This window comes from Alternaria burnsii (genome assembly GCF_013036055.1).
Source record: "Alternaria burnsii strain CBS107.38 chromosome Unknown 730, whole genome shotgun sequence".
NCBI classification, from domain to species: Eukaryota; Fungi; Ascomycota; class Dothideomycetes; order Pleosporales; family Pleosporaceae; genus Alternaria; species Alternaria burnsii.
The window spans coordinates 340382-353665 of NW_024066110.1; the positions used below are offsets into that span (position 1 = coordinate 340382).

The 13284-nt window shown below is 52.7% G+C and overlaps 4 protein-coding genes across 4 annotated transcripts; all 4 read left to right on the forward strand.

The window, feature by feature from the left end:
* Window positions 1-164: 164 nt before the first annotated feature.
* GT037_003522 (uncharacterized protein) lies at window positions 165-4541 on the forward strand (the record flags this gene model as incomplete). The annotated part of the gene is made up of 7 exons (XM_038928569.1): window positions 165-969; window positions 2704-2750; window positions 2799-2903; window positions 2992-3055; window positions 3266-3603; window positions 3716-3760; window positions 3813-4541. The coding sequence occupies 7 exons, from the start codon at window positions 165-167 to the stop codon at window positions 4539-4541; spliced, it is 2133 nt and encodes a 710-aa protein (XP_038788276.1).
* Window positions 4542-5049: 508 nt separating this feature from the next.
* On the forward strand, window positions 5050-5236 carry GT037_003523 (uncharacterized protein; the record flags this gene model as incomplete). The annotated part of the gene is made up of 2 exons (XM_038928570.1): window positions 5050-5099; window positions 5131-5236. The coding sequence occupies 2 exons, from the start codon at window positions 5050-5052 to the stop codon at window positions 5234-5236; spliced, it is 156 nt and encodes a 51-aa protein (XP_038788277.1).
* Window positions 5237-5640: 404 nt separating this feature from the next.
* GT037_003524 (uncharacterized protein) lies at window positions 5641-5998 on the forward strand (the record flags this gene model as incomplete). Its single annotated transcript, XM_038928571.1, has 2 exons — window positions 5641-5700; window positions 5774-5998. 2 exons carry the CDS (start codon window positions 5641-5643, stop codon window positions 5996-5998), a joined length of 285 nt encoding a protein of 94 aa, XP_038788278.1.
* A 1257-nt stretch (window positions 5999-7255) lies between these two features.
* Window positions 7256-8621, forward strand: GT037_003525 (uncharacterized protein; the record flags this gene model as incomplete). The annotated part of the gene is made up of 2 exons (XM_038928572.1): window positions 7256-7846; window positions 7905-8621. Coding segments are annotated over 2 exons (1308 nt in total), but the record flags the coding sequence as incomplete, so codon positions are not given.
* Window positions 8622-13284: the final 4663 nt, after the last annotated feature.

Consider the following 13284-nt stretch of genomic DNA (forward strand, 5'->3'; position numbering starts at 1 on the left):
ATCACTGGCTGCGATCACCAGCTAGGATGCCAAGCTAAGTCTGTGAACAGGGGGGTCCAGAGAAACGAATAGTCCTTCGATATATACCTTCCATATGACATCGCCCAAAATTCAGTGACTAGTAATAAGCGTTCAACACGGCCCTGCGGCAGCGGCACATCAAGATGGACTTCTCTAACCTACCTGCCTTCTCCATGGCTGCGAGCAACCCATTGTACTCTCCCAACAGCGATGCTTTTCCATCACCGGATGAAATCGACGCATACCTTACTGAGTCGTATCCCGCGCTTTCGGACTATGGTTTCAATAGCTACAACAATAGGAGTAGCTCATGCTTCGACCGATCCATCACACCAGGAGACTCAGATCTCAATTGGAGAGCACCGGTATCCAACAGCTATATCAACAACCCATCGCTCGTCACTACAACCAATGCAGTCTCGAACCCCCCTCAGAACGCATGGTCAAATTATAACCCCTCGCCGCTGAGCTGTCCAGCCGACCTTCAACACACCTATCCCGAAACCGGATTCCCCGGCGGCTTTGCCTCAAACCCCTCTCCCTTGCCAACTCCCCCTCGCTACGGCAGCCCAACTTCGCCTTCACCAATCGCGACGCACCACCCCTCTCCAGAAGATACCAGCCTTAAGCCGCCTGCACCACGCAAGCGGGGCCGTCCTCGTTTGCACCGCCCTGCCTCAGAACCCTCTGCTACCACCGCCGCCGTCAACAAAATCACCCGTACGCAATGCATGCCCCACACCGAAGTCGAACGCAAATACCGCGAGAAGCTCAATGCAGAGCTAGAGCGGTTACGTCGGGCGGTGCCCATGTTACCACAGTGCGACAACGGAGATACAGGTGCCGTGAAACCTAGTAAGAGTATGGTGCTCGCGGTTGCTATTGACTATATCAAAGAGCTGGAGAGACAACGAGACGCGGCGGTTGAAGAGGTGGAGAGATTGGGAGGTAAAATGAGATTTGGGAGGACAGCAACCAAAAAAGGGGGGGATGGAGACGTTTGAGCGGCAGTGCTGGTTTTGTCGTGTTGTGAAGAGAGGGCGATCAAAAGTTGGGTCCTGCGTTTCACGTCTTCCAGGCACTTGATCTGCGGGTGCAGATCCGTAAGCTACATTCTGGATATGCATGCATTCTCAACTCTACCATACTTTATGCGGAACAGATAAAGGGCCGTAAGGCATGGTTGGCTACATGCCATGTGCTGCATAAGATCTCGAGCGCAATTCATTGGACCTGTAACTGACACGTAATATGCGGACATGAGGTTAGATACCCCAAGTAATGTTTTGTTAGCTGGGAGGTGATTCTGTAGCAAGATGTTTGACAGATACACGGTAGCGCTTGTGCTACCAGCAGACATATAAGTTTGCTAGTTCTCCTCTGTTATACAATAGTCCTCTGGTGCTTCGAGTAAATCATATTGAGCCAGTGACAACAGGCAACGATTCTTCACTTATATAATGTATTTATATACTTCGTTCATGGATCATGCCCTGCTAGGCAATAGCAATTCTTTACACAAGGACATTCGGATATTGTGGGCTGTGTCTCAATGTGAAGAACTACTTACAATTATTTGGAAACTCTGTATGTCATGATCATATTACCCTTTGGCTCGAAGACACAGTCTCATAAACTCGCGTTTCCTTTTTTACAGTCACTCGTCGTCACAACCTATGCTTAAATGCTGGGTTCATTCGCGGCATGCTCGATCTACCTCATAATCCCTCCACTTGTTCGCACTTCTCCTTCGCCAGGATATTCCTATCCCTGTATTTATGTTAGGCCATGCCCAAGGAATCCTTTTGTTCCACGCAAACTGCAGAAGATTTCGCACGGAGTTAGCATGTGTCTTGAGGTAAACACAGTAGTGAAAGACAATGACAAGCAGTTGGTCGACAGGCGTTCAATGCATGTAGGCGACGTTGATACGTACGTCCAAAGCACTCCTGCTACCCCATTTGGTCTTACCTGCCTAAGCTTCCCAACTGCGTCTACCAATCGGTACCTTCCCTGAGGGCGACTATGCTTACATGCATCACACAACCACATATCCGACATACAAAGTCAACGCATCAACACTCAAAGCAGACGACTTATCTACCTCTTTGCAGTAAAGCTATGTAGACCGGAGCAAAGTACGTTGCATTGGCATTTTTGTTGAGGTAGCAATACAGGGTTTCAGATAAGCATCACTCTGTAATAGATGAGTTATGGCTGGGGCTAGCGAGACGCGGCTGCGTGCACAGATACGTATTTGATTGTGAGAATAGGCGGATAAAGCGGCGTGCAAACCCCAAGATGCTATCAGGAAGGCAAGGACGTTAAATTAGGATTTTGGATAGTGGAGAAGGTATGTAAGATATCGCGGGGGGAAGCTATTGATGTGCGCTTGGTCTGAGATCCACACGTTCGTTCGCCCGCCCCTCCTCTCCAACCTCCCCTCCCACTAGCGCACATCGTTCGCAAGCCACGCATCCAACGAGTTTGCTCGGCGCTCACACCATTCTCAGACCACTGACACGTAACTCGATGGCGCTTGAGATTGCCGAGCGAGACGAGGCGGGGAACTTGGTGTTAGAGTATCTTGCTGAGGCGCAGGGAACGAGGGTTGACGTGATTGTATGTCACATGCACATTTCTCTATCAGGCTTGGTTCTGCGATCTGAACTTCCTCCTCAGAACTTAGATTGGGAATCTCGATCGAAGTCATGGTTCAACCCATGAAAGTAAGGCCAACAAACAATTTCGCTAACGCAACACACCCCTCATCTTAGTATCCCAAAGAAGCGAAGAGCTATGCGCAACGCCTTCTTGGTGTTTTCTTACCAGCAGGGTATCCGCAGAGTGTGACGGAGGATTATATTCATTACCAGATCTATGTAAGTCTATTGCGACCTTTGCCATCTTGACAACGGCTGGCGTTGTGATGATGATGGGATGAGAAGCTGATAGGAGAATACGGCACAGGACTCGCTTCAGGCATTTTCTTCCTCGATTGCAGGGCTGTTGGCATCGAGAGCTGTGTTGGAAGGTATGTTTCCATGCACATTATAGTGTGTGTTCCTTATCTGTTTCTTCTCAGTCATTGTGCGAGTTTGCTGTTGTGCGTGATCAACAAGTCTCTACGTATTGAGGTCAAGATATGGAAACTATGCATTGCATGCGTCAGATACAGCGGTACTCCTATGACGATTAAACAACAACACAACCATGTATCTGCCTGTCTAACACCTACAAACAGGCGTCGGCGTAGGTGACTCGACTGCCTCCCCGACCTCCGCACTCCTCCTCTCTGTGCTCCAAGAGTCAACCGGCCGCATCGCTACAATTCTCTTTGCGCACCGTCTCGGCACGGCTCTTGAGCCAGAGTGTAAGATGTTTCGCCTGGCCGCCGATGTTTTCAACGATACAGCAATGGTGCTCGATTGCTTGTCGCCCGCTTTTCACAAACCAATCCGTGTGGCGGTGTTGAGCTTTTCGAGTTGCTTGAGGGCGCTGTGTGGGGTCTGTGCGGGCAGTGCAAAGGCAAGCTTGAGCGCACACTTTGCGAGCAAGGGCAATCTGGGGGAGGTCAATGCTGTGAGTGACGTATTGTTATCTTCGGACCCGAAGGTAGAGAGTTGAGACATATTTTAATCGACGTTATCTGAAAGTGGGGTGCAGATGAACGGTGATACTGACTCGTTCCTAGAAAGACTCAAGCCAAGAGACGGTCATATCTCTACTGGGTATGCTCGTTGGTATCCCCAAACCCTCCACCACTCATGCATTGACTGACGGCCATGTAGGCAGGCAGCCTTGTGGTATCGCATATAACCTCGCCTTTCGCGACGTGGACCACACTCCTCTTCCTCCTGGCTGTACACCTAGCCACCAACTATGCTGCGGTGAAAGCCGTCCGTATGCGGTCTCTTAACAGACAACGAGCCAATATCCTCTTTAGCAGCATACTTCAACACGGTGTCGTCCTGAGCCCAAACGAGGTTTCCAAACGCGAAAGAATCTTCCACAGAGGTGACGTACTGCGCTGGTCGGACGACGAAATGCTCGGGCATTGTAAGATTGGCGTATCTCTCCAGGAAATGCTAGGCCGAATGGGCGAGCAAAATACGCAGACTGGCTCACTTGCGCTTCACGCTATTCAAATCTCCGAACTGCTAACCGTCTTCACCAGCGAGGCATACATAGCATGTCCCGCCGCATCCGCAGTCGACATCTCAATCGTACTGAAAGCAGGGTGTGGACCGAATGATCAGCTCAAAGCATGGGCGCACGCATTGTTGCTTGCGAAGAGAGCCCGAGATGGCAAAGGACACTCGGGTAACAAGCCCAATACAGCATCAGCCCCGCCCAAGGATCGCCTGATTGCTGAGCTGAGGCAGACGTTGGAGGACGTCCGGGTGATGTTTGACAAGTACGGGAACGAGATGATGGGGAAGGGATGGGATCTAGATGTAGCTGCGATGGAGACAAGGGCCGGGACACGGTTGCAGATTGGGGTCCAACAGGTCGGATGACGAGATGGTTTGGACATGAACTGCCTTGCACAAGAGCCGTGAAACGAACGACGTGAAGGAGACCAAGGGAACACCCAGAAGACCATCTTGTTGGGGACGACAGGTAACCCGATTGAAGCGCTCGCGTGTCGCAGGCTGTCTTGGGATCCAGGTCAAACGGTGCTCGGTAACGACGTCAGCAGGTTGACTCACCCACAGCCGCATGGGATCGGCACCAGCATGTACGGCTGGCCCTATGTTTGAAGCAGTTTGATGACCACCAGCATGTCTTTTAGCATTTTGTTCTTTTTTTTCCCCCTCTCACACACTTTGCCAGCGCAGAGACATCAGTGCATGGCTCAAACAGTGGTTACGATCCACATCGGTCCGGTTTCATGTATACCTGGCGTCTCTTCGGCGGCCGGTGGCCGGTTCCGAAGTAATCAATGCTGGCGTCCAAGCTCAACACCACAATGTGGAGTGTGGACAGGCAATGCTGTGCGAAGAATGGAAACTAAGGCTAAAAGCCATGAATCTCGTGACAGCTAGCAGCCATGTAACAGTGCTAGCATCAGGTTGGTATGTGAAGATTTGTTCAGACTCCTGGTAGGGAAGCTGGTCCCGAGGGCGTGGTCGTTGGGGCTCTAACAAGCAAAAACCCGCACATTACGGACGCCACCATGCAAGGAGAAGACATGTCGTTCCGACATAGCTGAGGCTCGAACAAGAGAGACTCGGCCAAGTTAGCATGTGGTTTCATGGATGGCGGCCCTCCGACCGGCGTGGGATGCGGCTAAAAAATGAAACCCCACGGAGCGGTGAAGCGGGTGAATCAATCGAATACGCGAGCAGAGGGGGGCCCACTGGCTGCGTCATGTTGTGTTCCTGAGGCTCCGAGCTTTTTTTTGTTGGCGGCTCAAAATTTTCGGTGCGGATTGATTTTGGTTGACCGTAGGGGCGTGCTGAGTCGTCAGGCGGCTAGTGACGGTGTTGCAACGACAGCGCAGTCCTTCTAGAAGCGCCACAGAGGCAGCCTTGCGAAGCACAACAGGGTCAGCGCTCGGAGAAAGCCCGAGGAAGAAGCTCAACAGTATGTAACGCTACATTGAATGGGTGAGCCATGTCCGAGAGAAGGCTTCAAGGTGGAGCGTTGCAAGCGTTACGCTGGGCCATGCAGGAGGTTGATGGAGCGATGCTGGATCGACAGACAAGGCAATTGTGGCTGCACTAAGATGATTTAGGCAAAATTCTAGAAGAGAGAAATCGTTCTGGAAGATTTCTTCGGTTGCACGGTAATGAATTGGCGAAGCAGCAGGGATGAAGACGGGTGGCCTGATCATGTGGTAGCGCTCATGGAACGTCAGCATTGCAGGCTTGGCGACGAGGACGAGGACGAGGACGGGGATGAGGACTACGACAACAACAAGTACGAGGATAACAAAGGCAATTTAGACATGCATGGAGGGCAGCGATGGTGATTGCGTAGATCCTATGTAAAGCACAAAAGAAAGATGGCGTGTAGACGTCTGTTGGCACGGTGTTTGCTAGAGATTAGTGCTAGAGACGTGTGCTAGAAGGCTAGAAGAGGCGCCGGCGCATCCCAAGTGGATCATGGTTGGCTGAGGGGAGCACTTGGAGGACGAGTTTGACCCCAGGCGTAGGGCCAGGGCCAAGTGTGTGGCCGTGCGGGCTCGGCTGGTGTAAGACAGTGCAGGCGTGATTGGCGAGGAAGGCATGATCAAGTACCGTTGCGCGCGCACATCACGCGGCAGAAGGTGACATTGTCGACAAGTTGCTGCCGAGGGCTGCGCAAGGCATTGTGACAAAGCAAGCAATAGACGACATTGCCTGCATCACAAAGGAAGGTCTCCTCAGAGAGTCATTGCCGGAAGCCCGCTGGAAGCCTTCTGGAAGCCTGGGCTGTGGACATCCCATGAGCAGCGAGAGCACAAGGAGAAGAAGAAGAAGAAGCAGCAGAACGAGAACAACAAGAGTCGCGACAGCATCTCCAAAGGGAAACTGGAGAAGGGTGTGGGCTTCTTTATCAGAGAAAAAGGGCCGAGCGGCGCACAAGGCTGGGGGGAGGCTATGGTAATCTATGCAGGCAAACTAGTGCCGGGCGTCGGAACCAGATGGGAATGGCCGGACAGCGACGACAGACGGCGGCGGGCGGTGATGATTTGTGCAGTCGCGGTTTGTCACGACAGGCAGGCAGCGCTCTAGGGGCTTTGTGGTGGCGAAAGAGGGCAGCGCAGTGTGCGCCAGGGGGCAGTTTCGGCAAGGATGACGATGCGGGCGTGCGTCTTCCAGAAGACGGCAGCGGCCAATCAGCGCTCGGCAGCGACTGGCCGCTTTAACGGCGTCGGGGTGCCCTCAGCCATGGGCCCTCGATCCTTCTTGATGGCCAAACCGCTGGTGGGCCCTGGCGTGTGCGTCCTGACTGAGCTTTCCGCCCAAGCATTGACCCAAGACTCCCTGACTCTCCACTGCCGCTTGCTCAAAACCACGCTGAGCCGCACCTGTCCATACCCACGTCCTGACGCATATCGGCCTTTCTGTCTCACCACGCACTCGTCACAGCCCACAGCTGCCACCCAGTCTCCGCCTGCCGACCCACCCAACGCCTCTATATACCCGCCCATTGCCCTCGCCCTCGCCAGCACTGCCGTTGAAGACGCTCGATGCTGCCCTCGGATTCATAGCCTTGTCCTCCACCACTCCCACTCCCACTAGGTTCGCCCGAACCGAGTGCCGCCAACGCCAAGCTGGCGCAACAACTCCAACTCTGTTCCTGTGACGCCCTCGACGAGCAGAGCAGGAAAAACGCCCGCCGTGTCTACAAGCACTTCTGGAAGAGCGTCATGGTCGCACGCAAGCCCGGCACCCACGCCCTGTCCATAACAACACACTCGGCCCAGCACTCGTCGCCGTCGACATCATCCTCGCCCACGCCCTCGCTGGCCTCACTGCATGCCCGCGACGCCAACATGGCCATGTCCGACTGCACCCCCGCCCCATTGACCGTCTCAATACCCAAGAACATCCAGAGCCCCCAATGCCGCAAACCAAACCTCCAGGAGATACTCAGCAACACCGCCCCGCCGCCCTACACGCTTACCTCCTTCATGGCCTTCCTGTCACAGAATCACTGCCTTGAGAACCTCGAATTCACAATGGACGCCTCCCGCTATCGCAAGCACTACTCCAAGATGGTCAACCGCCATCCCGGCACTCCCATCTCGCCCTTGTCCGAAGAGTGTGGCTACGTGCTCATGCTCTGGCGTCGACTCATTGACGCTTACATCCGCGAGTCCGGTCCACGAGAAGTGAGTGCACAAGAAACCAACCCTGCCCCAACAAGACATGCCGCTAACACAGCCCCAGGTCAACCTCCCAGCTGAAGTCCGCGACCAACTCCTCAGCCTCTCCGACACCTACGTCCCACCCCACCCATCATCCTTGGACAGTGCCGTGGCCAAAATCAATGAGCTCATGGAGGAGAGCGTATTGGTCTCGTTCCTCAACTCGGTCAGCCCACAGAGCGCGCACCCCGCCAGCCACGAGAGCTACGCTGGCAGTAACATCTCTCGCTCATCGACCCGCAGCTACGAGGAGCGGAGTCTCCTTTCCCGATCGTCACAGCCGCCCATGCCTGCTAAACAACGAGCATCGGCACCCTCATCCCTCACTTCCGGCTTCATGGCATCTCGTCCCTTCTCGCACTCACGCTTCCACTCCCAGCCCACCTCTTCCGGTCAGGCACCCACCCGCATCACCTCGGGTTACACCAGCGGCAGCGATGCATTGACTGATGACTCTGGCAGCGCCAGTAGTCCGTCGGGAATGAGCGACCCATTGACACCTCCTGGCACCCCACCCATGAGCGATTACCCCATGGCCGACTTCCAGCAAGCCTACTACGACACGGGCTCAAACAGTGGCACCCCGAGTCCTCGCAACAGCCGGGGCGAGCACAACGGTCTTGCCAACGCCACCAGGGATAGCTGGAAGCGAGTAAGCAGCAAGTTGTGGCCCAAGAAGAAGAGCGGCAGCCAGCTCCGAGATGACGAACCAGGTGTTGTTGAGGGTGGTCTCTTCTAAGCTGCCATCCATTCAACCTCGTCATCCTCTTCACATATACCAACATTTCCACATTTAAAAGCAGAGACGATCATGACGATGCAATCAGAGCGATTTGCATCACCTAAACCTTGCATATTGGGCTGCATAACCACCGGCGTAACTGAATTTCCACACCCGACTTCTACGGGCATGCGAAGGCGCAACTGGCTCACACGACCCGGCGAGGTTGTTTTCAGCATTTTCACTTCCCTTCTCAACTTCAGACTACTAGACATTTTTGCGAAACGGCGCTGGGAAACTTCCTGGCCACACTTCCTATATCCACTTGGCGTGGCTAGGTCGAGGCGTTACCTTTGACGTTGCTTCATCATCAAGAGCATATCACGAATGACTTATTTGGGCGGACGGTTCTGACTTTCTTCTGTGTATCATTATGGCTACCTTTCACTTTTCCCCAGAATAAAACAGCGGGAAGGCTTTTTCTGTTCATAGGCATGGATGGGGGTGGATTGGAGTAGATACCAAAGCGTCCGAAACGCTAGAATCACGATTGTTACCATGTTGGTCACCAACACACAAAGTTTGTTCCCGCTCGAACATGGACGTGACGTTTTGACTTCTACGTCGAGCCATGACAAATCGACTGACGTCCTCCTTTCCTCCAATCCGATGCCTTGCATAGGAACTTTCTCGCTCGTCTGGGACTTGATGTAGATCCTCGCGTAACCTATGCGAAAGCGAACAAGAGAAAGGGATATCTCCAATCCACCATGTCCTCCGTGTTACTGGGACTTCCGTCGGTGGTCACATAGGACAGGAAGACTCCATGCTCATTTCCACTTGCATACAACTCGGCGGCATCCCTTGGATTCTTTCCCGCCCCTACTTGTACCCGTTGGGCTGGAGACGGTGTCCGAAATCCTGGGCGAATTAACTACTAGATTGGGAAAGCCCTTGATGTGCTGTTCCCTTCAGCTACGCCATTGATGTGCTTCCCGTGGCCACGGGTTGGGTAAGGGATGCGCTGGTCCCCGAGCGAGGTGCCCGGCGCGAGGGGAGCTGGGCGAAGAAGGATGTGCCATGTGAGAGGGAAAAACCGGTGTGTTGGGTGGTGAAATCTGGGGCTCGTGAGACAGGAAAGAGTGAACATGTTCCTTGCCAAGTTGTTGAGATGGATTCCCGCTGACGATAAATGTCATGGTTCATGTGACATCCTAGGCATCCGTAATAGAACCTAGAATCTCGTCTGTTCTATTTTCACACATGTTGCGTTCTACTCCGGCTCCGAACTACCCCTAACCAAGGCGTAACTTGCTCATCATCATCCGCTCCATCCTATAGAATTGAAACTCTAATCACTACATCACATACATAGCACACCGATCAGGCTCTCTCTCCCCAGCTTACCAGCTCCAAAGACTTGCAGCCGAGCCACCAGCACCCGTCCGCCGACCCCCAAAATACAGTTTGACATTCCCAATACCATTCCATGGCCCATGTCCCGTGGCTGCGGAAACCATGTTCCTTTCCAGAACACATCTCCCAATTGTCACTGCTTGCCGAGTCTATTCCACCTATCTCGTGTCAACTGCCAGCAACTGTGCCGCAAAGGAAGCGAAACCGAGTAATGTTGGTGGTGGCGTGGGTAGGAAGACCATGCACAACTCTTCCGTTCACGAGGTTGGACTTGTTTCGTTTCCATTCTTTGACATGCCTTGAGCAACTTTGCACGTGGAGTTGCCTTGCCTTGCCTTGCCTTGCTGTTCCGTGGTATCGCGAACGCCGTTACGACGTTGGTGAATATGAGTCAATGTGCCACGTAGAGATGCAGTGATACATGTATAAGGCATGACTTTAGATTCTAGATGTTGTCTCAATGGTGCATCGATGAGGTTTGTAATGTGCTATATCGTGGCCTGGACGTTGTGTTGTTGGGCGCTTACGGCGATTACAGGCCAGGGTTCTACTTCTCCAGGTGGGTAAATTCTACTTGTTTCAGAGATGGTACCTTGAGGCCATGTTCAGGCGTGACATGTTTCACTCCAACTCTGGTGGAGAGAATGACTCGATACTTGCTGGGGTTCCATGTCCGATCACGATGTTGCTCGGAGAAGGTATTTGTGTTCTTGTGTTATGTTGGCGTGTGCTGAATTGCGACGCTTGGAGCACAAGACCGCACGGTGCAAACCCTTGGCTGGAACCATGGAGCTTTGCGTGTTGCTGATATTGCTACAAGAGCTGCTTTCGTCACGGTGGTTGATGCATGTGATCTGTATTTCAAGTCATGAAGGGAAGACGCAAGGTATGCTACATGATTATCCAGCGCGATTTCCAATCAACCCATCTGTTGCAGCACCGCAGCCCATCGTAACTAAAACTGACAACGCACAGCATGCATCTGCTCGATTTTATTCAAAATGTTAATACACAATACGTGGCTATCCAATTCCCGCAACCATCTTCCTTTATTCCCACATTCTACCGTGAGTAACACCGACCTCCTTCCCGATCCACCCAAGCTTCTCGGCACCTGTACCCAGCGCACAGCCTCCCGCGCGGCCATTGCATTGCAGACGGACTTGCCACCAGCACGCCGTCCAAACCTACCAGTGACGAATGTGTTCCAAGCCTGACTATGGGATACCAAGAGGAGCCGACTAACCACTCGACGGCAACACCCGTTTGCCGATGCTTGATCGACCCCCGCGGAGGTTGAAGAGAAAGCAAGGCTGCGATACGTCAATGTGCAGGTACTATTGCTACCTAGGTATCAACGGACCTGAACATTGTGAACACTCCACTTGGCCCAGTATAAGCTAACTGCTAATACACAACCAGTCTTACATTTGCATAGCTATTACCATCGAAGGGGAAAAAAGTCGCGCAGGTACGATGACGAAGCTTGTGCAACGTAAACCACCGTCCCTGACCAGGTGCGCAGCTTACCCCTCATCTCTCCTCATCATCGTGCACCTGCATGGAACACATGCAATCTAGATACCAAGAGAGGGGGGTTCACCGAAAAGCAAACACCACAGTGGCAAAACTTCTCGAAGCCTTCTAGAAAACCGTCGCGTTTCGCTGAAGATAAGCCACAAGATTCGCAAGTGACGTTAGGATCGTAATCGACAGTCTAGTGTTGACGATCATCTCAGGATACAACAGCAGCGTCGTGGGGCACCAAAATGCTACTGATCTTCGCTCAGTAGGCAGTGCGAGCTACAAACTTGCGCAGGTGCTGTTCACGTAATATGCAATCGGAAGTGCTTGCAAGTCCCTTGCAGCGCCTCGCAAATAGGAAGATGAGGAGCTGGGTGGATGCAAGAAGTTTGTCTTAGCATTCCCGACCCCGCACGATGTTAGGGGCGCAGCTGAACCACGACCTACGCCATGTTGCGTCGAAAACACCGAATCGCACGTTTCAATGGTCAAATCTGCCACTGACCAATGGATGTAGGATCCGCCTAAGCATGCAAGTCCTTCCTCCACCCGCCTACAGTGAGTTAGCATCAGAGTTCCGCCAATTCCTCTTTCCCATTAGTGTCTTCTGCCGGAGCAAAAGCAGCGCACACTGATCGTCGCCTTCCCGTTGAGGTGAAGATGGACAGCTGTGTCAGCGGACCACGACACTAGTGAGGGGACAAAGCAGGGCCAAAAGCAGCACGCCGCTGATCGCACGCGCCATAAGACACGGTCGTGTGTGACGAGAGGCACTAAGGGGTAACTGCCGTTAGTAGTGGGCTTCCCAGTGGCCGTACTTTGCTGATCTTGGTGAGTGTGTGTGGTGGTTTATCGGAGGACAGGTCGGAGTTGAGAGGTTATGGTTAATAGCGTCTTGCAGTTATCGATGATGGCGATATGAATTGACTAAGCATAGCCTAATAAGCGATACACTATGGTTGGTCTCTTACCGGCTTGCAGGCCCCCTACTTTGTATGTACATCGGTGTAGCACTTGGGATGTGTTCCGAATACCTATTGTCTTTGCTGACAACTCCCGACCCCACTAAACTTCACGATCGGTAGAGACCTCCGTGTTTGCGCTAAACTTATCATATCAAAGAAAACGACATGATGCAAATTCCAAGTCCCCACCCAGCTAATGGACACACGGGTTGTTGGTGCATTCATCATGCCGTATAATGTGTATATGCCATGTAAAGGGCTAGAGACAAGGCGGCACGATACACCGCACCTGCATGAACCCCATGCCGCATCACGATCACCGTTGCGATCGCGATCGCATTTGTGATACATGTGGATACCAGCACAGGCACTGTAAGAGAGTGATGAGCTCCCTCCCTTACCGCATAAAATTCTAGACCCTTCAAAGTGAGCAATCAATTCAATCAAACTCTGCCGCACAGTTTGACCATCGGGCCTGTTCCCATGTCTACAGTAGGAAGGTTGCCATACACATGGAATATCGGCCGACACTCCGATCGATGATGAGACCCACGGAAATCAACACCATGTGCTATCGGTCCTACGTAAACTCACGATACCACGTACACTTTATTCAGACCACGTGCAAGCACGCAATATGAATCGTCTCCGTCTCCGCGTTGCAGCAGATACAGAACCCACTGACTGACCAATCCGGCCCGTTGACTGCCATGGTGCCGGCTGGGCGCATGTCTCATCTTTCCAATATAGTTCTTTAATCTATCCTGCTTACCTAC